We start from the raw sequence: 25,977 nt of genomic DNA, 5'->3' as shown, positions 1-25,977 counted from the left end.
CTACATTTCATGGGTTATCATCTGATGATCCAAACATGCATATTGCAGAATTTTTAATGGGGTGCAAAAATATTTTGGTGAGGGGATTTTCAGCCGAATCTATTAAGCTCCGTTTATTTCCTTACACTCTGAAAGATCAAACAAGAAGATGGCTCCTCACACTCCCCTCTGGAAGCATTAGTACTTGGGCCCAACTTACCGAAAAAATTTTAAACAAGTATTATCCGGCTTCTAAGACTCTTGATATGAGAACTCAAATTTTATCTTTTGCCCAAAAACCAAATGAAGAGTTTCATGAGGCGTGGGAAAGGTTCAAAGAGTTGATTAGAAAATGTCCACATTCGGGTATTAACACTACTGATCAAATGCACATATTTTTCAGAGGGTTGAATATGACTACAAAAACTCTTGTCAAAGCTTCATGTGGAGGTTCTTACAAAGATAAAAATGCACAAGAGGCTTGTTTGTTATTTGAAAAAATGGTAGCAGATACTTAGCAGTGGGCAGTTGAGCAGCCACAATCTAGGTCTGTTTTTTAGATGTCTAACGGCTCTCCGTATGTTACAGCACAAATTGAAAAAATGGAGAAAAGGCTTGATGCAAAATTTGACATGTTATTACAGAGAATACCAGGTTCACAGGTTGTTGTACAAAAGCCCTTACAAGCTGCCTGTAGCATTTGCAACATGATAACTCACGATTTTATGAGCTGCCCACATAAAGATGTTTGCCCAGACTTTACAGCAGAGCAGGTTAATGCATTTAACAATTTCAAGCGTCCCAGATATGACCCGTATTCGAATTTCTACAACCTAGGTTGGAAAGATCATCCTAATCTAAAGTGGGACAAAGATCAACACTCTAGGCCGCAATTTCAACATCAGGTACAGCAACATGCTGCACCTAAGGCTGCTTGGGAGGTTGCAATTGAAAAATTGGCAAATACTACCACTCAAGAAATTCAAAATCTACAGGCAGCAGTGAAAAACATGGAAAAACAAATGGGGCAGATTGCTTTGCAGGTTTCAGAAAGGGCACCGGGTACATTTCCCAGCCAAACCGAACCAAATCCTAGGGGAGGTGCATATTGCAAGGCAGTTAGAGTTTTACGTTCTGGCAAAAGTTTTGATAATAGAGTTGAAAATTGTGTTCGAAATTCGCAGGTGGTTTCACAGCCAAAAACATATTCGGGAAATGTTGAAAATTCAACCAATTTGAAAGATTCTGAACAGCATTTGAACAGTTCCAAAAATGGTGCAGATATTGTTGCGGATCGTGTATATGAGCCACCTATGCCTTACCCCGAACGGTTGAAGCCTAAAGTCAAAGATCAACAATTGACAGATTTTTTGAAGACTTTGTCTAAGGTTCAGATTAATCTACCGTTAATTGACGTCATCAAGAACATTCCGTCTTATGCCAAGTTTTTGAAGGATGTTTGCACAAAGAAAAAGAAGCTCGTTGATTTTGAAAAAGTGATTCTTACATAACAACGCAGCGCTGTTCTACTACACAAGTTGCCCCCAAATAAACAAGATCCAGGGAGTTTTACAATTTCATGCACAATTGGAAATTCTCATTTTAAACGTGCTTTAATTGATTTAGGTGCTAGTATTAATTTAATGTCTTTTTCTGTTTTTCAGAGACTAGGACAAGGAGAAATCAAGCCTACATCAGTTATTCTACAACTAGCGGACCGTTCAGTTGCTTATCCTAGGGGAATTATTGAAGACCTAATTATTAAAGTGGATAATCTCTATCATCCTGCAGATTTTGTGATTTTGGATATGGATGAAGATATGCAAACACCGATTATTTTGGGACGTCCCTTCATGGCAACTGCTAGAACGTTAATTGATGTAGAGGCTGGAACACTTACACTTAAAGTGCAAGATCAATTTGTTGTGTTCAGTTTATTTGAAGCAATTAAAAGGCCAGGTGATGTGCAAGATTGTATGCGTGTTGATGTGCTTGACAGCGTATTGCATGCTAAAATTATGCCACGTTTGACATTTGATCCATTATTAAATGTGTTGCATGGGTTTGAGAATAAAAATACAGAAGATGAAAAGGTTTTTGAGTATGTTTCAGCTTTGGAAAGTGTTCTTTTTCAACCCCCACATTGGAGGCACGTTTTTTAGAGTTTGGGGGAACCCAAAAAGCTGTTGCAGCCTTCTAAGGTACAGTCGTCTAAATTGGAGTTCAAAGTGTTTCCAGAACACTTGAAATATGCTTATTTGGGTGCAGATTCTTTGCTGCCAATTATTATTGCTGCTGATTTATCATCAACAAAAGAAGATAAACTGTTGCGCATTTTAAGGAGTTATCAAGATGCAATGGGCTGGACTATAGCCGACATTAAAGGGATCAGCCCTACAATTTGTATGCACAAAAGTTTTTTGGAAGATGGAGTAAAGCCTGCCGTTGACGCTCAACGTCGTTTGAATCCAATTATGAAAGAAGTTGTTCGTAATGAAGTTATGAAGCTTTTAGATGCTGGGATGATCTATCCTATTTCAGATAGTAAGTGGATTAGTCCAACTCAAGTGGTGTCAAAGTGTTCTGGTATTACAGTTGTGAAGAATGATAATAATGAACTTGTGCCTACTTGTTTGACTACTAGGTGGCGTATGTGTGTTGATTATAGAAAGATCAATGCAGGTACTAGAAAAGATCATTTTCCATTGCCATTCATTGATCAAATGTTGGAAAGGTTGGCTGGTCGTGCTTTCTATTGTTTCTTGGATGGTTATTCAGGGTATAACCAGATTCCAGTTGCCCCTGAGGATCAAGAAAAGACAACCTTTACTTGTCCTTTTGGGACTTTCGCATATAGAAGAATGCCTTTTGGTTTGTGCAATGCGCCTGCCACATTTCAGCGTTGCATGATGAGCATATTCACCGGGTTAGTTGAACACATCGTTGAAGTATTTATGGATGACTTTTCTATTTTTGGGGAATCTTTTGAACAATGTTTGCAGAATTTATCTCTAGTTCTTGAAAGGTGCATTAAGACCAACCTGGTTTTAAATTGGGAAAAGTGTCATTTCATGGTTAAGCAGGGAATTGTCCTAGGCCACTTGATTTCTAACAGGGGTATTGAGGTTGATAAGGCTAAAATTGATGCAATTGAAAAGTTGCCACCTCCGACAACTGTTAAGAGTGTTCGATCTTTTCTTAGCCATGCCGGGTTTTATAGACTGTTCATCAAAGATTTCTCCAAGATTAGCCGACCATTGTGTAATTTATTGGCTAATGATGCACCTTTTGTTTTTTATGAGGCTTGTTTGGAGGCCTTCAAGAAGTTAAAGACATGTCTCACTACAGCACCCATTATTGCAGCCCCTAATTGGAGCTTACCTTTTGAATTGATGTGTGACGCGTCGGATTATGCAGTGGGAGCAGTTCTTGGACAGCGGAAAGTTAAGCTTCCCCAAGTTATTTATTATGCTAGTCGAACCCTCAATGATGCACAACTAAACTATGCTACCACAGAGAAAGAATTGTTGGCAGTTGTTTTTGCATTGGAAAAATTTCGTTCGTATTTAGTTGGGGCTAAAGTGATTGTTTATACAGATCATGCAGCTTTAAAATATTTGTTGTCTAAAAAAGATGCTAAGCCTCGATTGATTTGTTGGATTCTTTTATTGCAAGAGTTTGACTTAGAAATCAGAGATAAAAAGGGTAGTGAAAATGTGGTGGCTGACCATTTGTCTAGATTAATTATTCTGACAGCTTCAGAAGAGGATTCCCTACCATTAAGTGAGAGTTTTCCGAATGAACAGTTATTTGCAGTTCAATTCGGTACACCGTGGTTTGCTGATATTGTTAATTATTTGGTTAAAGGTGTAATGCATCTAGATTTAACGTTTCCGCAGAAAAAGAAGTTTTTATCTAATGTCAAGCATTATTTCTAGGATGAGCCATACCTATTTAAGTATTGCCCAGACCAGATTATTCGCAGGTGTATTCCTGAAGCTGAACAGGAACTGTTAGAGCAGAAAATTAAGGATACTCCAATTCTCCACCAACAAGTAATCTTGAACACGTTGAGAAGCCTTGGACACTATCTTCGCTTGTCAACAATGAAAGTGGGGGGACCTGTAAGAAAACACTCTGACGCTTAAGTCAGTCGTTGTTCAAAATAATTGCAAGACATTGTAAAGCTATCTAATACTTCCCCTTCCTCCACCTATTCTGATAGGATTATTGCCCTTTTATAGGCATTCAAGTCTTGGGCTCTAAGTTCCACTCTCCTTCTATTACTCCATGTTCCATGTAGTGGGTATTATGTTGCTCCATTGTAGCTCCACTCCTCATGTTTGGTGTGCTAGTGGCTTATTTAGTGGAGGAATCATTTTTGGCTCCTACAGCGTGATTTTACGAAAATGGCCTTAGAGGCGAGGGTATTGACTTTCGTGGACCAATGTTTAGTGAAACGTATGAAATATTTCTATAGCTATCCAAGGTGGGTATAGTACTATTTTATATCTTCTTTATATCTTTACATTCAACTATATTATGATATAAGGTTATTTGAGAGTAATGAAAAAAGAAAAAAAAAGGAAAAGGAAAGGCTGCTTGATGGCAACGAATAAGAGGGAGAGAAAGAAGATGGGCACTGCCTCATCAGGAAATAAGGGGAGAGAGAGTGACGAATGGGGGAGAAGAACCAAGAGAGAAATGAATGAGGAGAAGAAGAAGGGGATCAGTCGGGTCCCTTGAGGAACAGTGACCCGACCCGAGTCTATCTCCCAACTCCGATCACCATGGATGGCGATCTTGGTGTCAAAATGATCCTTACCTTAAGGCCAATCGGTCCCTCTTCCATTTTTACACTAAAAACGACGAGGGGGAGGGTTCAATTTTGAGGAGAATACCCACAGTGGGTGCGTCGGCCTTAGGCGGAGATCCATTAAATCTGAAACGTTCTTGCTCAATTACCACCACCTTTAGTACCCCCTTAAGGTCTGGAACAAAGCCCAAACAATAGTAGGGACGTCAAAGCATCCTTGGACTTGAATCGAGCATACCCAAAACTAGGGTTTCTAGCGGGTTCGAGGCAAATAGGAGCCTTTCTAGGCCAAATTGGACTTGGCCGCAGGTATAAACTTTGCTCTACTCTTTGAGATCTTCATTTCTGGAATTTTAAAAAAATAATTGAATTTTATGATGAGTCAGGGCGGTTGATGGCCACCCACGACGGCATGTGGCCAAGAGGCCATCGATGTCATTTTTAGGCTAAATTAGATGCCTTGAGTTCAATCTTGGTAATTGTATGACATAGGTTAATGGTTGGAACTTAAGTTCTCTACGATACGTTAATAGGTCATTGTATGAATCGACGATCCGACCGTTGGATCATCACCAAACTTTAAAACATTATAGTACATAATATTTCAGAACCATAGAAACTTATGGATCTGGAATCCAATGTATGAACCTACCCGAATTGGATTTGTAAGTTCATAAGATAAAATGTTGACCGCCACTTGATTTTGGCAATTGACGGAGATCCGACCGTTGAATCGTAATGAAACATTTGGATGTTGTTCTAGGAACATAATGTGGATCTTTGGATGTAATGGATCGGAATTCTATGATGTAGATCTTCCGGACTGAATTTCGTAGGGATGTGTTTTATATAAATTATGTATTATATCGGTAAGAACTCTGAGACGTGATTTGATAATTGTTCTAGGCGACGATGGTTCGTGACGTCTCGATATTCATGCTAGGGAGTTATAGCGCAGACCTCAGGTAAGTGGGTCTTTTCCTTTCTATATACATATATATGATTGATAATTCCACAAACGGTTATAAATTGATTATTGCATATAATTACTGTGAATACTTAGAAGTACTAATGCGAACAACGAATGGCTTAACCTCTGTTTAGGGTACGTAGGCAGTCTAACGAGACGTTAGATGCAGCCATACCATAAATTAGACTAAATAATTGAGACAATAGCCTTGTTTAGGAAATTGTGCAATGTGAGGGAAATTGATGGAAAATGTGAGATTTAACCTTATGACTTAGTGATTGGATGTTGGTCATAAATCATTGTGTGAAGGATCGAGAAATTGAAGTAAAGAATTGTAAGTATTGATAGTTAGTTAAACTAGTGTTTAGTTGAGCTTGTCACCGGTAATTATTCCCAAAAATTAATAGTTCGGGAGTAGGGCGTTATAGATTGTGCATTTAACGCCACATTATTGAGGTATGTGTGTGTGTATATATATATATTTGGAAGGACTGCGATATGGTTAAGTTTTGGATTGCATCAGGGCATGTCCATAAGTATATTATTGTGCATAATTATTGTGGAAGGTGAACGCATGATGCACAGATAAGTGCATATGAGTATATGTTGTGAAATGTGGGATGCATGGTTATGATTACATTTTATTTGAACGATTGAGTGATGGCATGACTATATTTATGTTTTAAGCAACTCTGACACTGTCGTATAGGTTGCAATAAAGGCAACTCCGACATTGTCGTACAGGTTGTCTATAAGCCGTATATGTCATATTAGATGCATTTAAAGCTCATAACCCTGCACCCCGATGTTAGTGCTCTCGTTCGAGGACAAGGCCTTGCCTTCACGTGATCGTTCACCTTTCGCACCACACGCTCACCTTGGATTCATGGTAGGTGCCAGCCTGTCGTACATACCACAATAGGTGGTTCAGACTCATAGGTGACTTGCGATACTTCGCACAGCCTTCACGTGATCGTAGCACTTAAGCGTAATTATTTACACCCAGTCTGTCGTACATGTCACTATAAGTGACTCCGACTTATGAGCTAGCATTGATTGATAAGATATGGATGAGTAATACCAATCACTACAGGTGACTTTGACTTATGTACTAGCATTGATTGATGAGGTATGGTTATAGTCGTACAGGTCACCATAGGTGACTCCGACTGGTGTGCTAGTATGGGTTATTAAGCACATGATTATTTATATTGCTAATGAGATGTTTTGTCGTGGTATACTTCTAGATTTATTGTTGGCATACTTTTGATTTCATACATATTCGTAGTATGATTTTCGGGAAATTATACAGATTAAGGGTTACTGCCTTTGATAATTAAAATGATTTTGAAAGTCTTTATTTTGCCCACTCATACTTTTTATTTTGCACCCCTCCAGGTCCTAGTAGCAAAGTTCTGTATCAACGAGGACTTGTGGCACTCCCAATTCAGGGGGCTCCTTTAGATGGTATAATTATTATCTTACCTCACTGTACTTTACTTATGCTCTGTATCACGTGTGAAATTGGTCCATACCCACTCATAGCACACTCGTGTATATAGGCATTTTTAGGTTTAAATTTATTCATAATTTACACATTATCACACTTTATGGCTTCGTCACCTTCCAGGTGTCGACCAGCACAGCTCGATTCGGAGTCCTAATGGACATTCTGGGTTGGGGTGTGTCAGTTTGGTATCAGAGCATAAGTTGGGCAGTATTGTTTTCATCACACGCATGATGTGGGCATTCTTGGTTCTTGTGTCTAATGTTTGAATCTTGCCACCTCGTTGAATAGGGAAAATATGTTAGTTGTTCCTAAGTTTTGAGAAAATTTGACGATTTGCCGATCTTTAAAAGATCATTTTGGCGAGTGTCTCCAGATTATAAACAAAGAACTTTCCTACCAAGGAAAGATGTGGAATTGAGACTAGTTGATGGCCCCAAAGTGGGGTTAATGTATCATTATGGGTGGTCTATGTAACAAACTTTTGAAACTCAGAGTTTTTCTCGTGAAGCTTGTTGAATTCATGGTAGTCTTACCAATGACTTCTTATCCACTTCGGTAATGAAATCTAATTCTCTAAGTACTGGTAATTAGCTGTATGCCAAAATTTCTTAAACATTTGTTTTGTTTGGATTGGTACTTTTCTGAGAAGACATAATCTCCACAGACGATATTCTATTTTCCTTCACAAAAGACTATAGAGGAAGAAAGAGGAAATTCTCACAAAGTATTGTAAATTTCATGATATCTTTGGTTTTGTCAATTTTATCGAGAATTTGTTAACAATCTTTCGGCTATGGTTTTTTTCTATTTATTGACCGAGGAAAGTTGGTTTCGGTTTGGGATGTAGATATGAATAAAAACTTCTGACAACCGAAGTGTTGTCTCACCTTATCTCTGTTTTACGCCTTTCATTGACGTTGATCTTTTGGGAATTTATCCTTTAGATGTTTCGACCGTGTAAAGGCAGCTTGACGGATTATCATCTATATTACCAATGTGTAGAACTATTTGGAATGAACTATTTTATCCATGATTTAAAGTTAACGATTATCATCTTTGCTTGGAAATCAAATGACATTTCTCTGTGGAGAACGTGTCCAAAATCTCTATCAACTTTTGAACTTCTTAAATATACTTACTTTTTGGAACGAGCTAAGTTCTAACAGCAGTAGTAGAAGAATTTAGTCAACAACTATGAGTGTACTATCGTGTATCTTTCCGGTTGTACGAAAATGACATATTTGCTCTTGAATACTTTTAGCTTATCCTATTCTATTTCAGTTCGAAAATACAAGTATCGATATGGAGTTACCGTTAACCTATCAAGAAATGATTCAAATGATTATACTTATTTTGTTATATGAATGGAGTTGGGAAGTATCATTATACACTCTCAGTTCGAAGTATTTTGTATGTGTTGAGAATGCGGAAATCAATAATTGTGATGCTGAACCAATGTTACGCTCATGTGGTATTCCAATCGGTGGTAGTTTTACTTAAGTAGAAAGTAGTATTCTTCCAGCCTTGAAGCTTAAAGTATTGGCGATGGTTTATTTCCTTAGAATGGACGTTGAAATTTCAACAACAAGACACTTGTGAAGACAGCTACGATAGAAGTGGGATTTTGTTAACTTATCTGTGGAACGTGATCTAAAATTCCTCATTCGTGATATGATCAAATGTGGAGATAAAACAGAAATTAAAAATTAAGCTCCACTTGAGGTGATTGAGGAGAATATTTAATCTGGGCGTTTTGCCTTCGGTTATAGTAGAAGGATGTTAAGGAGATAAAGTCCAAATTTCTTGGATAATCACAGTTCCTTCTCTGTTTACTTTCGGAGGATGATGACATTATGAGAAAGCTGCTTCTAGACTTTTAAACGAGTTCAGGCAATCAAAAACCCAATAAGATTATCATCTTGGTGTATTTATATTTCATCATGTTACGTGTTTCACTTCCAAGCATTTGGAAGTCTTTTTAAAGGTTGTAAGTATTATATGTTGTTTAGTATCTCATTCCACCTCTAGATTAACGATTAGACTGAAACAAGTTACTCAAACTTTAGTGGACATGTTGCATTTTGCTCGTCTCAAGAGTAGTATGGTTGTAACATACCATTATCTCTATTTTAGTTGCTTGTAACTATGGTTAGATATGATATAGGTATTTTGGCAATATGTTGCTATATATATCTATTTTGACTTGATATTTTCATAAGGGATTTTATACTGTAATATTGTTTCGAAGGAAAGTGAAAATTTGAGTTGGGAGGCATGAAAGAGGAATAACTGCACTCTGATCGCAACAGAATGACATTCTCTTTTATGCAACCATTCTAGCTTGATTTCTTCCTTATGTATACATTGTTCCCCTATCTTCTGGAGTATATTATGTTCAGCAAATGATTTCAAATTTCAGGGACGAAATTTTTCAAGGTGGGTAGATTGTGACGACTCGTCCCTAATTCTATGTTTTTACAAATTTTAAACGCGTGATTTTACGAAAATTGCCTTGCATGCAAGGGTATTGACTTTCGTGGACCAACGTTTAGTGAGACGTACGAAATATTTAGCGATTCAAGGTGGGTATAGTACTATTTTATATCTTCTTTATATCTTTGCATTCAAACTATATTATGATATAAGGTTATTTGAGAGTAATGAAAAAATGAAAAAAAAAAAAAAAGGAGAAGGAAAGGCTGCCTCATGGCGGCGAAGGAGAGGGAGAGAAAGAAGATGGGCGCTACCCAGTCAGGAACTAAGGGGAGAGAGAGTGACGAATGGGGGAGAAGAACCAAAATGGAAAGGAAATAAGAGAAGAAGAAGGGGATCAACCGGGTCCCTTAAGGAACCGTGACCCGACCCGAGTCTATCTCCCAACTCCGATCACCATGGATGGTGATCTTGGTGTCAAAATGATCCTTACCTCGAGGCCAATCGGTCCCTCTTCCATCTTTACACTAAAAACGACGAGGGGAGTTCAATTTTGAGGAGAATACCCACGGTGGGTGCATCGACCTTAGGTGGAGATCCATTAAATCTGAAACATTCTTGCTCAATTACCACCACCTTTAGTACCCCCTTGAGGTTTGGAACAAAGCCCAAACAATACTAGGGACGTCGGAGCATCCTTGGAGTTGAATCGAGCACACCCAAAACTAAGGTTTCCGGCGGGTTCGAGGCAAATAGGAGCCTTTCTAGGCCAAATTGGACATGGTCGCAGGTATAAACTTTGCTTTACTCTTTTTGATCTTCATTTTTGGAATTTTTGAGAATTTTTAAAAAAAATAGTTGAATTTTCTGGTGAGTTGGGGCGGCCGACGGCCACCCATTGTAGGACGTGCGGCGGCGCGTGGCCAGGGGGCCGTCGATGTCATTTTTAGGCTAAATTAGATTCCTTGAGTTTAGTCTTGGTAATTGTATGACATAGGTTGATGGTTGGAACCTAAATTCTCTACGATACATTAATAGGTTATTGTATGAATTGACGATCCGACCGTTGGATCGTCACCAAACTTTAATACGTTATAGTACATAATATTTGAGAACCATAGAAACTTAAGGATCGAGAATCAACGTACGGATCTTCATGAATTGGATTTGTAAGTTCATAAGATAAAATGTTGACCGCCACTTGATTTTGGTAATTGGCAGAGATCCGACCGTTAGATCGTAATGAAACATTTGGACGTTGTTCTAGGAACATAATGTGGATCTTTGGAACTAACGGAACGGAATTCCGTGATGCAGATCTTCCGGATTGAATTTCGTAGGGATGTGTTTTATATAAATTATGTATTCTATTGGTAAGAACTCTTAGACGTGATTTGATAATTGTTCTAGGCAACGATGGTTCGTAACGTCTCGATATTTGTGCTAAGGAGTTATAGCGTGGACCTCAGGTAAGTGGGTCTTTTCCTTTCTATCGTATATATATATATATATATATATATATATATATATGATTGATAATTCCACAAACGGTTATAAATTGATTATTCCATATAATTACTGTGAATGCTTAGAAGTACTCATGCGAACTGCGAATGGCTTGATCCCTGTTTAAGGTAAGCAGGCAGTCTAACGAGACGTTTGATGCAGTCATACCATAAATGAGACTATATAATTGAGACAATAGCCTTGTTTAGGAAATTGTGCAATGTGAGGGACAATGATGGAAAATGTGAGATTTAACCTTATAATTTAGTGATTGGATGTTGGTCATAAATCATTGTGTGAAGGATCAAGAAATTGAAGTACAGAATTGTAAGTATTGATAGTTAGTTAAACTAGTGTTTAGTTGAGCTTGTCACCGATAATTATTCCCGAAAATTAATAGTTCGGGAGTAGAGCGCTATAGATTGTGCATTTTACACCACATTATTGATGTATATACATATAGATATATATATATATATATATATATATTTGGAAGCACTACGATATGGTTAAGTTTTGGATTGCATCAGGGCATGTCCATAAGTATATTATTGCGCATAATTATTGTGGATGCTTTAAAGTGCGAAGGTGAACCCAGGATGCACAAATAAGTGCAGGTGAGTATATGTTGTGAAATGTGGGAATCATGGTTATGATTACATTTTATTTGGAACGATTGAGTGATGGCATGACTATATTTATGTTTTAAGCAACTCCGACACTGTCATACAGGTTGCAATAGAGGCAACTCCGACATTGTCGTACAGGTTGTCTATAAGTCGTACATGCCATATTAGATTCATTTAGAGCTCATAACCCTGCACCCCGGTGTTAGTGCTCTCGTCCGAGGACAGGGCCTAGCCTTCACGTGATCGTTCACCTCCCACACCACACACTCACCTTGGATTCAAGGTAGGTATCAGCCTGTCGTACAGACCACTTTAGGTGGTTCCGACTCATAGGTGACTTGCGATACTTCGCACGGCCTTCACGTGATCGTATCACTTGAGCGTAATTATTTACACCCAGCCTATCATACAAGTCACTATAGATAACTCCGACTTATGAGCTAACATTGATTGATGAGATATGGATAAGTCGTACAGGTCACTATAGGTGACTCCGACTTATGAGCTAGCATGGATTGATAAGATATAGATGAGTCGTATCAATCACTACAGGTGACTCCGACTTATGTACTAGCATTGATTGATGAGGTATGGTTGTAGTCGTACAGGTCACCGTAGGTGACTCCGACTGGTGTGCTAGTATGAGTTATTAAGCACATGATTATTTATATTGCTAATGAGATGTTGTGTCATGGTATACTTCTTGATTTATTGTTAGTCTGCTTTTGATTTCATACGTATACGTAGTATGATTTTCAGGAAACTATATAGGTTTTACTGCGAGAGGTTACTTCCTTTGATCATTGAAATGATTTTGAAAGTCTTTATTTTGCCCACTCACACTTTTTGGCTTCGTCACCTTTCAGGTGTCTGCCAGTACAGCTCGATTCGAAGTCCTAATGAACATTCTGGGTTGAGGTATGTCATGTATGTATGCATGGTAGAATGACCGTAATAATAAACGAAATATTATTATATAATAAGAGAGACTTGAGACAGAATAGTGAATGGTGATGAAGTAGTTGTTCCTTGTAGGGTGGCACTCTTCCCATTCCTTGGATCTCTCAAAAGAAAACCCACTTTTGAATTCTTTCTGCAATATTTCTGTGCGCTCCCTTAACGTAATAGTCTTGTAATCCCTAGGACGAGAAGTCATTTCTTATCATCTCATATCTCATATCTCTCAATATCTCATGACACGTGAAATAATTAATTAATTGTTTATGAAATTAATGACGACTGTGATTTTGTTAGTTTAAGTAATCAATTTTTTTTTCTTTTTTTCTTGGTAGAAAGCATGGCATGTATGGTGATTTTTATTTTTTTTGTCAAAAATAAACTTGATTAAATTTTAATTTGAACTTACATCTTCTGTTAGAATATTAAAAAATATTCGGAACCAAGAACATCCCACCAAATAATACCATCATGTAAAACAGCATGTGAAGCAACAGCGTGAGCAGCCACCATGGATGGTGATGGGAAAGTGGGTTTTGAAAACAGAGTTAAGCATGCACGATGCATGCACAAAATAAAATAAAACAAACTATGCTTGCTGCTTTGTCCTTCGGAAAGGTTTTTGTCGCCCCTTTCTTCTCTCTCTGTTTGTGCTTTGACCACCGGTTTTTTTGACTATTTGCATTTTGCTTTCCCCCTATGGTAATATGATACATTAGGCATTAGCCCTTGATTTTGACATTTAGTGCCCATAACAATGGGCTAAAAACATTTAAACATGTAACACAACGATTACACGAAAAAGACTCCAAGAACATTTTCAAAGAGGATGTCTAAACAAACATTAACAGTTAAAAAAGACAGCAGCAGTGTTTTTCAACTAAAAAAACACGTCTAGTGTGGCATGACATAATTGACAGTCTTCACCCTTACTGGAAAATTTGACAAGAGCTTCAAATCGGATATGTCAAATTAATAGTTTAATTTGACATATCGGATAGAGAGCAAAACTTCAAAAAACATCAAAGTGCTACATAGGCTGTAAAATTTAAATCTTATGTTTAAAATTTAACATCTTTTTAGAAATTATCTAACCACCATAGCAATTCAACACTTGGATGAGCTCTTTTTTGCTATTTAACTTTGATCTATAAACTTATAACACTTTTTTTTTAAATAAAAATACATACATACATATGTATGACTGGTCTGTACTTATTAAATTGATCTTTTATTGTCGTAAAATGTAGCCTTTTTTATTTTGTTTTTATAATAAACAAACTTATAAATGAAACAGTGTTACGTTAGTTGATAACTTTTACGTGAAATCAATATCCATTTGTGGCAATTTATTAATTTTTTCAGATCGCTAATAACATCTCTTTATCTCGACTTTAAGATGTCAAAAGGCCCAATCTGTAAAAAGTGGGATATTTTATGAGCAATTTGGATTAGGGAAGTTTTGATACAGAAGTCTAGCTTTTAAAATTTTGAGATTAAACATTCATGCCTTTTAGAGTTTTGATTAAACATCTTCCTACCATTTAGGTGCCACATGCATAAGAAGTAGCCTTTTTTATAATGTAAAATTACCCAACTTGCTATATATAAATATATACTTTTTAATTCCTAAATAATACATCAAAACTCCTAAAATCTTGTAGATAAATATTGTAGAATTTAATTTCAATAAAAAGTCTTTCAAATTACACATGAACGCAACTTGCCATTATATTTAATATAATAAAAATTTACAAATAAAGTATACTTTTAATACTTAATTATATATTGAGAAAATACTTTTTAAACATTTTAAAGAAAGACAAAAGTTAATAAATTTGGAAAATGACATCATTGATTTTTTTTTTCTTTACATTGTAAGTGATCAAAATATCCTTTATAATGGTAAAGTCTTTTCACACTTCTATCTCCTTCATTTGTTGCTTTATTCTCTCTCTTTCTTTCTTCCAGAAATATTGTCCCATTTTCCTTCTCTCTCTACTCATCTGCTAGACTACTTTTAGACTACTTTTACGTTTTATCACCAGCAAATATTTTTCAAAAATTTATGCTTTGGCACAGTTCATATTTTTTTAGAAAACGTTAATACCCTGAACGCGCTGAGGAATTTACAGTTGGACCGCTGCTTCTTTTTATGGGACATGCGCTGCAGCGGCAACATCCACCTTTTGCTAGCTTCTATCATTCTTTTGTCTTGTATTGCATTCTTCCTTCTTCTCTTTCTTTTTCTTTGATTTGTTTGATTGAATATAGAAAATAGTGCGTCCATTTTTATGATATTTGTCGAGATACTTTCTTATTTGGTTTGATGCTATTCATTGTAATTGATATTGTGATTATCTCTATCAAAGATTGCATAGCTATAGTTTAGGGACCATATTTGGTTAATAGCAGATTTCTAGGATATTTGACTTTGTATTCTCATTATTGAGTCCTCTTTATAAGGACCTTCGTACTATTCTGTAAATCATCCAATATACTACAATTCACACCAAATTTCTCATGGTACTCAAAGCCCATCCAGGGCCTTCATCAAAACATTATTAAAGTGATCAATCATGGCTCGCAACAGCATGGACAACGACAAAAGACACGGTGTCGAGCAATGGCACCGACACCAAAATAAAGGGGGGCCAAAATCCAACTTCAGATATGGATTCTTCCAACCCCGATCATCCATTCTACATTCACCACTCCAACCATCCTGGTTTGGCCTTGGTCACGACAAAATTAACCACTGAAAATTATGGAACTTGGAGTCATTCAATGCAAATCACTCTAAGTGCCAAAAACAAAACGGGCTTCATTGATGGCTCGATCAAACAACCATCCCCAACAGCCGAACCTATCAAGTTCTCTCGGTGGAAACATTGCAACGATATGGTCTTATCTTGGATTGTAAACACATTGGAGAGAGATCTCTCAGATAATGTCTTATTCACAAACGTTGCAATCGAAATTTGGGCTGATTTAGAGAAAAGATTTGAGCAGAGGAACACGCCTAGGATCTTTCAAATCAAGAGAGATATTGCCACACTCACGCAAGATCAAATGTCTGTATCTACATACTACTCCAAATTGAAGGGCTATTGGGACGAGTTGTCCTCCCTTAATGCTTTAGAGGCTTGTTCTTATGGTGCACTAAAATCCATCTTGGCTAGAGAAGAGCAGCAACATTTAATGCAGTTTCTTATGGGGCTTCATGAGTCCTATGTGACGATTCGAGGGCACATACTACTCATGTCGCCCTTGCCCACTACCCAGAAGGCATATAGCCTTATTTTACAGGAAGAAAGACAACGTCAAATTGCTTCCAATTCAACCATCAACAACGAGAGCATGGCTATGCTTTCCATATCTAACAAGAAGAATGGCAGTGGTAAACAAGTTTACAAAATCGTTTCACCACGTCTAACAATTCATCATCTTCCTTGTCCCCGCGACAATCAGAAATGACCACAGCACTGTACGTATTGCAATGGTAATAATCACATTGTTGAAACTTGTTTTTGGCTTAATGGTTTCCCACCAAGGCATAAATGGCATAACAAAGAGCCGCCACAATTTGAGGGTGCCAACTGCTCATTCCAAAGCCGTAAAAGTGGTCCTCATCAACAATCAGCCAGCAACAATGTACAAGCCTCAGTCGATCAAACTCATTACTTACAGTCCATAGCACCACATCTTACTCTTGAACAATGTAAAAAAATCATGGATAATGTCGGTACGGAGGAATCTTCAACGTTCCAAGCAAACTTTGCAAGTCTGAATTCTCCCTTTAGCATACACACCAAATTATCGAATGCCTGGATTATAGATAGTGGTGCTACGAATCACATCACCCACTCTCCACATCATTTAAGCACCAGTTCACATATTTATCTTCCACCAGTAGGGTTATCCACGGGGGAAAAATCACAAATCACGTCACTAGGCACTCTTCACTTTACTGAAATTTTACACCTCAAAGATGTTTTATGTATCCTTTCATACAATGTGAATCTTTTATCCGTTCCTCATCTTACCGAAACACTAAATTCTTGTGTTTGTTTTTTTCCGACATTTTGTTATATACAGGACTTGCACACGAAGAAGATGATTGGATTAGGTAGAAGGCACGTAAACCTTTACTATTTTGATCTGACCCACCTTGCTTCCCAGTTCCATTCTACCTCAACCTTCCATGTTGCCACCAAACATAACCTTTGGCACCTTCAATTGGGACACCCATCTTATGCCAAACTCCATTTATTATCTAAGCAATTTTCTCATATTCATCTTTCTACCCATGTTTATGACTTTTGTCCATTGGCAAAACAAACTAGATTGCCCTTTCCTTCTAGTTCAATAAAGAGCATTGCACCTTTCGATTTAATTCATTATGACATATGGGGTCCGTATAGAATTTTATCTCATTCTGGTGCTCAATATTTTCTCACAATTGTTGATGATTACTCATGCACTACATGGGTCTACTTGATGAGATTGAAATCAGAGACACAACATCTACTAAAAATTTTCTTTTCTTTTCTCTCCACGCAATTTAACAAGCAATTCAAAGCCATCCGTGTGGACAAGGGGGGGGGATTTGCCTCTATCCAACCTTTCTTTGCAATCCATGGAATACACTTGCACTTATACACCCTAACAAAATGGGGTTGTTGAAAGAAAACACCGTCATCTTCTTGAAATGGCTCGCGCCCTTCGTTTCCATGCAAATCTTCCACTTAAATTTTAGGGGGAGTGTGTCCTCACTGCAGCCTACTTAATTAACCGTTTGCCAACTTCTGTTCTTGATGGAAAAACCCCATATGAACTGCTTTTTCATCAACCACCCACATATATTCATCTCCGCGTTTTTGGTTGCTTATGTTATGCCACCAATCTCCAACCCAACACCAAATTTGATCCACAAGCTCGTAAATGTGTTTTTGTTGGGTACCCTTTCAGGCAAAAAGCATACCGTCTATATGATATTGAAGCTCAAAAAAAATTTACTAGCAGATATGTGATATTTCATGAAAACCTTTTTTCGTTCACCTCTCCAAATTCCACAACCACACTTATCCTTTTTAACCCTCACCAATCAGACTCATTCACCCCAAAATCCATCAGCTCACCAATTCAACCATCTAAGCCTAGACTTCACCGACCCACATTCCACCGTTTCACCTATAAGCCCACACAAACCCACTATGGGCCCCAACCATTCTTCACCACCAAATAGCCCTTCTCCACCCCTACTAGATGACATGTCGTCTGATCGTCCACATATTCTCTTGCCATCATCATCAGAACCCCCAAATCAATCTCTTATGCACGTCACTGCTGAAAACCTAAACCCAACCACCACTACTCCAAATTTCGATCCTAACAATGAAATTGCTATCTCCCTTCCTACGCCACCCTCCACTACCTCACTCCCTTCTTCTCCTCCATTGAGAAGATCCAGTCACATTCCAAAACCCTATGTCATCCTTCAAGACTACCACTACAATGTCGTCGTGTTGTCTGCTCCAGGAGAATCATCCTCTTCCTCCACACCAAGTAAGGGTACTAGATATCTTCCTTCTCATTGTATTTCTTATCATAATTTATCTTCTTCTCATTGATCATTTGTTGCCACCATTTCTAAAATTATTGAGCCCACTACCTATGCTCAAGCTTCCACTAACCCTCTTTGGTGTGCAACTATGGCTAAAGAAATTCAAGCCCTTGAGTAAAATAAAACCTGGAAACTTACCTCTTTACCTGCAAGAAAGAAGCCCATTGGTTGCAAATGGGTGTACAAAGTGAAATACAATTCTGATGGCATAGCTCAACGTTATAAGGCTCATCTTATGGCTAAAGGCTATACTTAGAAGGAAAGACTCGATTATATGGAGACCTTTTCTCCCACTACCAAACTTGTTACTTTCATATGTTTACTTGCTATTGCAGCTACTCGTAATTGGCCCATACACCAACTTGACATTCAAAACGCCTTTCTTCACGGCGACTTGGACGAGGAGGTTTATTTGACACTTCTTCCCGGATTCAGCCAACAGGGGGCAAAAATGGCATGTTGACTTCAAAAGTCACTATACGGTTTGAAACAAGCATCTCGCAATTGGTTTGTAAAATTGACCAATGCTCTCTGCGAAGCTGGTTTTGTACAATCTTTGGCAGATTACTCCTTATTCACAAGGTCCCGAAACAAATCTTTTACTACCATTTTGATATATGTTGATGATATTGTTATTACATAGGATGATCTGCAAGCTATCCAAGCGCTAAAAGATTTTCTCAACCGTCACTTTCGTATGAAGGACTTGAGACCTCTGAAATTCTTCTTGGGAATCAAAGTTGCTAGGTCAAAGAAGGGCATATTTTGTTTCTCAACGAAAGTATGTTCTTAAGGTACTTGATGACACTGGATTATTAAAAGCTTGACCATCACCTTTTCCCATGGACATTAAGACTCAAACTAGATGAAGGAAAACTTCTACAAGACCCCACTAGATATCATCGGCTAATGGGTGGACTCATCTATCTTACGGTCACACAGCCCGACATCACATTCGTTGTGCACATACTAAGCCAATTCATACAATAACCACACCAGCCACACCTGGAAGCAGCTTTGCGTGTTCTACGATATATCAAATCATCCCCAGGACAAGGTTTGTTTTTTCCTTCTCAAAACAGCCTCCAACTCAAAGCCTTCTATGATGCAGATTGAGCTACTTGTCCCACCACTAGACGCTCAGTAACAGGTTATTGTACATTCCTTGGAAACTCATTAATTTCATGGAAAGCAAATAAGCAGAACACTGTGGCGCGTTCGTCCGCCGAAGCAGAATATCGGGCCATGGCAGATACTTGTTGTGAACTTAAATGGCTTTGATATATCCTCAAATATTTAGGTGTTGAGCATCCACAATCAACTAAATTATATTGTGACAACCAATCATTATTAAACATTGCCAAGAATCCTGTTTTTCATGAATAGACAAAGCACATAGAGTTGGATTGTCATCTTGTACAGCAATATCTTATTATTGGATTGGTTTCCGCTGCTTATATGTCGACAAGTTCACAATTGGTAGACTTGTGTACAAAGCCCTTGGGAAAGGTTACTTTTCACAAACTCCGGAAAGGTTACTTTTCACAAACTACTTGACAAGTTGGGAGTGTACGATATCCATTCTCCAACTTGAGAAGGCATGCCGAGATACTTTCTTACTTGGTTTGATGCTATTCATTGTAATTGATATTGTGATTATCTCTATCAAAGATTGCATAGCTATAGTTTAGGGACCATATTTGGTTAATAACATATTTCTAGGATATTTGACATTGTATTCTGTAAATCATCCAATATACTACAATTTAGGGACCATATTTGGTTATAAGGACCTTTGCACTATTCTGTAAATCATCCAATATACTACAATTCACACCAAATTTCTCAATATTTAATTTTCAAATAAATAGTTTTCATTTCATGGAAGTAGATTTGTTAGAAATTACCATTAATTCTTTAATTAGTGTAGAGAAATTTGAAAGTAAATTACCCAAGAAAAACATTTGTAGTTTTTTTCTATAAAGTTGTTTAATTCGTTTTAAGTCAGAATAAATTGCAGCTCATTTTTAGTTTATAGCATGAGTCCGTAGTTTTCTTGTGTTTTGAAAGTATAATTTGATCAATGACGGGTTGGACTAATATCATATATGTAGTTTTGTTGAAAATATACAAACTGATTTTACTAAAACTATACCAAATGATTCTACTAAAAAGTATACAAAACTGATTATTAATGTATTTGAAACTGATTATGCAAAAATGGTCGAAAATAGGTTGAACTGATTCTACAACAATGATCGAAAATAGGTTGAACTGATTTTGCAAAAATGATCGAAGAGTAAAAATGGTTGAGGATGGGTTGAATTGATTTCGCAAAAATGGTCTAAGAGAGGTTGAACTAATTCTACAAAAATGGTTGAAGACAGGTTGAACAGATTCTGCAAAAATAGTCAAGGACGGGTTAAACTGAGTCAGCAAGAATGGTAGAAGACGGGTTGAACTGATCTAGAAAAATAGTTGAAGACACTAATTCTGTAAAAATAGTCAAAGATGGGTTGAACTAATTCTGCAAAAATTGTCGAAGACGCAAAAATGGTCGATGACGGGTTGAACTGATTTTGTAAAAATGATCGAAGATTGTTTGAACTTGTTCTGCAACAATGGTAGAAGATAGGTTGAACCGATTCTTCAAAAAATGGTCGAAGATGGGTTGAACTGATTCTATAAAAATGGTCGAATATGGGTTGAACTGATTCTACAAAAATGGCCAATGATAGGTTGAACAAATTCTGCAAAAAAGGTCGAAGACAGGTTAAATTGATTTTGTAAAAATAGTCGAGGACGAGTTAAACTGATTATGCAAAAATGGTTGAAGATGGGTTGAACTGATTCTACAAAAATGGTCAATGACTGGTTGATTTATTCTAGTAAGAAATAATACAAACTGACTCTACATATAGTTTCAAAACATATTCTGCAGAAATAGTTGAAGATGGGTTAAGTTTATGAGACATATTAATTTTGTTGGAGTTGTGAAGGTTAGTTTCTATTAACAATCCTAAACCTTAAAGGTATAGCTGATATTTTAAAACATTGTTTCCATGTTTTTGGGTTGGGCTTTAATTGTTTTTATACTTTTGTCTCTCGTTGATATGTTTAAAAACTAGTGGAGTTATTTCAAATATAGTGAAAGTTTTGGTCTCTATATATAATGACACATCCTGACCTGGAATGTCCACCAAGACTCCAAATTGAGCTGTGCAGGCTGACACCAGGAGGGTGACGAAGCCATAAAGTGTAGTGATGTGGAAAATGGAAGTAAATTTAAACCTAAAAGTGCCTAAGTTTAAGAGTGCGCTTGTTAGCAGGAATGAACCCTTACACGTGATGTCAGAGCATAATTAAAGTACAATATAGTGGATTGACAATTATACCATCGAAGGTAATCTCCAATACCAAGATTTGCCACGAATCCTCGTCTATACGAAAGCTCAGCTACTAAAACCTGGAAGAGCGAAAAACAAGGGTGAGTGAGCCTAAAATAAAGCTTTCTAAAAACCTTTTAGAAAACATAATAACCCCTCGGTGTAAAACAAGTATAGTTTCCAAAATATACATTCTACATATAGTAAGAAAATACTTACCGTAGCCTGCAATATCTCAAGAATTCATTACGGCATAATATCTCGTAAATAAGCGCATGACATCCATAATCACATAATCTCGCATAAGCAAACATATCATATCGAGTGCTCATCGACACATACTGACACACAAGTTCATGCAGAGGTATTCTGACATGAACAGGACTGGGTGTAGCAATGATATACGTTCTAGTACTACAATCACTTGAAGACTGGCGCTTTGCGCAACACATACGAGTCCTAATTGCCTACAACAATCTAGGACAGGACTGGCATTTACAATGGATCCAAAGTGAGTGTATGGTGCAATGTGCACATACACATGAAAGACTGGCCCTGGCCCGGATGAGTACTAACACCAGTGCAGCAAATGATGAGCAGATAACATAAATATAGTCTTGCCATAGTATTTAATAATTCACATTGACATAATAGTAATAAATAAGATATTACTCATGGCCGTAATTAAAACCCCAAAAATGTACGCATATATGTGCATCCCGTAGGATTTTTAATAATTTCGTAATTTTTCGTTATTTCGCTAATTCTTATAAGCGTTAGTCTAATCTAGGCATGCGTAGAAAAATCTTTTTCAAATGTATAATTGAAAACTAAATAAATATATAATATTTAAAAATAAAGACCCACTCACAGATCATGTCATTGAGTCGAACACACCTCGTAGCATCAAGAGTCATTGCGATGCGTTTCGCCTAGAAACGAAACCATTTTTATAAATACGTAACGTACTAACCTATAAACGCGTTTTCATACAAAGTACGGCTAATAATGAAACTATTTTGAAACAGTCATATTTCGAAAAACGGAGGGTGGATACGGGTCCAACACGTCGACAAACCTAAGGAGGGACCTCAGGCTCCTCCACGCACCCACGCTCCTGCAAGTACGACGATACTCGCCTTCCTCACGACGCTAGAATTTTCCCGGATTTTCTTCCAAACTTTTAGAGCTAATTTCTAACTAGATGCTTAACCAAATTCGATGATTGAAAAGCCATTTTGAAGTTAGAAATGTAGAGAACATGCCTATACATATTGGAAGCCCAATCGTGGTCCGTGCTGGCCAGAAATTTTGTCTGAAAATGGTCGGATGGCCACGATCCTAAATTTTCCGAAAATCTAGAAAATCATCCCATTCGTCCAAACAGCTTCTCAATTATCCAGCAGTGGTGTTGTTCCTTTACCCTTGTGGGTAATAATATGGTAGCTAAACCTTCAAAATTTATGTGTCTAAACTTTGTAAGTGTTGTTTCTTTGCTATTCTTTTACCCTTCTTAGTCATAGCGATGTAGTGGGAGCTGCAAGCTTCACATGTCTAAACTTTGTCAGAGATCTTTGGCAAAGTTATATGTGGTACCCATGAGCTGATGTTGCGTGTGGAAAGTGGATGATTGAATAGTAAGATTCACGTGCTTTCTACTTCACCAGAAATCTTTGACAGATTGCCCGTAATTTTCATAAAGCTGAGTGTGCATGTGACAGGTGCTAACAAGGCTGAGAAAGCAGGTGCCTCTTCGATTTCTAAGATCGGCCCTCGTGGTCTCTGAGCAGCCCAGCTTTTGAGAAAGCAAGTGCCTCTTCGATTTTTGAGATTGGCCCTCGTGGTCTTTGAGCAGCCCAGCTTTTGAGAAAGCAAACGCCTCTTCGATCTCTGAGATCAGCCCTCGTGGTCTCTGAGCAACCCAGCTTTTGAGAAAGCAAACGCCTCTTCGATTTCTGAGCAGGCACCTCTTTAATTTCTGAAGCTTCGTCGAGTGCAGATTTTTATAGAGGCTGGCATTAAGTTCTAAAGCACACTTGAATCTCCACCAGTAGAAGCTCCCTTCTTGCACTTCTAAGATCTTGATTTGTCCGACCTCTTCTCTCTTTAACACCTTTGAAAATGTCTGGCCCTTCCGACCGTCGTTTTGACTTGAACCTTAGTGAAGAAGCAGCCGTGCCTTCTCTAGACAACATATGGCGCCCATCCTTCTTATCCCTTACTGGTCCTCTTACCGTTGGGGATTCTGTGATGAAGAATGATATAACCGCTGCGGTGATGGCCAGGAACATTCTCACTCCCAAAGATAACAGACTTCTTTCCAAACGGTCTGATGAGTTGGTTGTTAAGGATTCTCTGGCTCTTAGTGTTCAGTGTGCAGGTTCTGTGTCGAATATGGCCCAACGCCTATTTGCTCGAACCCGCCAAGTTGAATCATTAGCGGCTGAAGTGATGAGTCTCAAGCATGAGATTAGAGGGCTCAAGCATGAGAATAAACAGTTGCACAGGCTCGCACATAACTGTGTTACAAACATGAAGAGGAAGCTTGACCAGATGAAGAAAACTGATGGTCAGATTTTACTTGATCATCAGAGGTTTGTGGGTTTGTTCCAAAGGCATTTATTGCCTTTGTCTTCTGGGGTTGTACCGCGTAATGAAGCTCCAAATGATCAGCCTCCGATGCCTCTTCCTTCTAGGGTTCTGTCCAGTACTGAGGCTCCGAGTGATCACCCTTCGGTGCATTCTCTTTCTGGGGCTATACCGACTGCTGAGACTTCTCCTAAGCAACCTTTGTAAAGGCCCCCTCTTGTTTGTTTATTTTGACTCATGTATATGTACATATTTGTAACTTATCAGAGATATCAATAAATAAGCTTTGCTTCATTTCAACGTATTGTGTTAAATACACCAAAGCCTTCTTCACTAAGTTCTTTGAATTTTTCTTTTGTTGAAGCTTGTATGTTGAAGCTTTGTGAGTAAAGCATGTAGGTTGAGGTAGTGTTCCCTTAATTTCTCGAGTGAGGAAAACTTCTCGGTTGGAGACTTGAAAAATCCAAGTCACTGAGTGGGGTCGGCTATATGAATCTTAGAACGCCATTGTGCTCGGTCCTGTGTCATGTCCTCTGTTAGATCCATGTACTCTAAGTCTTTTCTTAGAGTCTCTTCCAAAGTTTTCCTAGGTCTTCCTCTACCCCTTCGGCCCTGAACCTCTATCCCGTAGTCGCATTTTCTAACTGGAACGTCAGTAGGCCTTCTTTGCACATGTCCAAACCACCGTAACTGATTTTCTCTCAGCTTTCCTACAATTTCGACTACTCCTACTTTACCTCAGACATCCTCATTCCTAATCTTATCCTTTCTCGTGTGCCCACACATCCAACGAAGCATCCTCATCTCCGCTACACCCATTTTGTGTACGTGTTGATGCTTCACCGTCCAACATTATGTGCCATACAGCATCGCTGGCCTTATTGTCATCCTATAAAATTTTCCCTTAAGCTTCAGTGGCATACGGCGGTCACACAACACGCCGGATTCACTCTTCCACTTCATCCATCCAGCTTGTATTCTATGGTTGAGATCTCCATCTAATTCTCCGTTTTTTTGCAAGATAGATCCTAGGTAGTGAAAACAGTCGCTCTTTGGTATTTCCTGATCTCCGATCCTCACCCCTAACTCATTTTGGCCTCCATTTGCACTGAACTTGCACTCCATATATTCTGTCTTTGATCGGCTTAGGCGAAGACCTTTAGATTCCAACACTTCTCTCCAAAGGTTAAGCTTCACATTTACCCCTTCCTGAGTTTCATCTATCAACACTATATCGTCTGCGAAAAGCATACATCAAGGAATATCATCTTGAATATGTCCTGTTAACTCATCCATTACCAACGCAAAAAGGTAAGGACTTAAGGATGAGCCTTGATGTAATCCTACAGTTATGGGGAAGCTTTCAGTTTGTCCTTCATGAGTTCTTACGGCAATCTTTGCTCCTTCATACATATCCTTTATAGCTTGGATATATGCTACTCGTACTCCTTTTTTCTCCAAAATCCTCCAGAGAATGTCTCTTGGGACCCTATCATACGCTTTTTCAAAATTTATAAAGACCATGTGTAAATCCTTTTTCCCCACTCTATATCTTTCCATCAATCTTCGTAAGAGA

The 25,977-nt window shown here is 38.0% G+C and overlaps 1 protein-coding gene and 1 non-coding gene across 2 annotated transcripts; one reads left to right on the top strand and one right to left on the bottom strand.

Moving 5' to 3' along the window:
- Positions 1-242: 242 nt before the first annotated feature.
- On the bottom strand, positions 243-347 carry LOC114824673 (small nucleolar RNA R71). Its single transcript, XR_003772945.1, has one exon. It is a non-coding gene; the product is annotated as a small nucleolar RNA R71 (small nucleolar RNA).
- Positions 348-15,701: 15,354 nt separating this feature from the next.
- Positions 15,702-16,497, top strand: LOC139195027 (uncharacterized). The gene is made up of 2 exons (XM_070820205.1): positions 15,702-16,200; positions 16,355-16,497. Exons 1-2 carry the CDS (start codon positions 15,702-15,704, stop codon positions 16,495-16,497), a joined length of 642 nt encoding a protein of 213 aa, XP_070676306.1.
- The last annotated feature ends 9,480 nt before the right edge of the window (positions 16,498-25,977 follow it).

The sequence above is a fragment of the Malus domestica genome, chromosome 04, assembly GCF_042453785.1.
Source record: "Malus domestica chromosome 04, GDT2T_hap1".
Classification (NCBI taxonomy): domain Eukaryota; kingdom Viridiplantae; phylum Streptophyta; class Magnoliopsida; order Rosales; family Rosaceae; genus Malus; species Malus domestica.
This window is presented reverse-complemented; position numbering and strand designations above follow the sequence as displayed.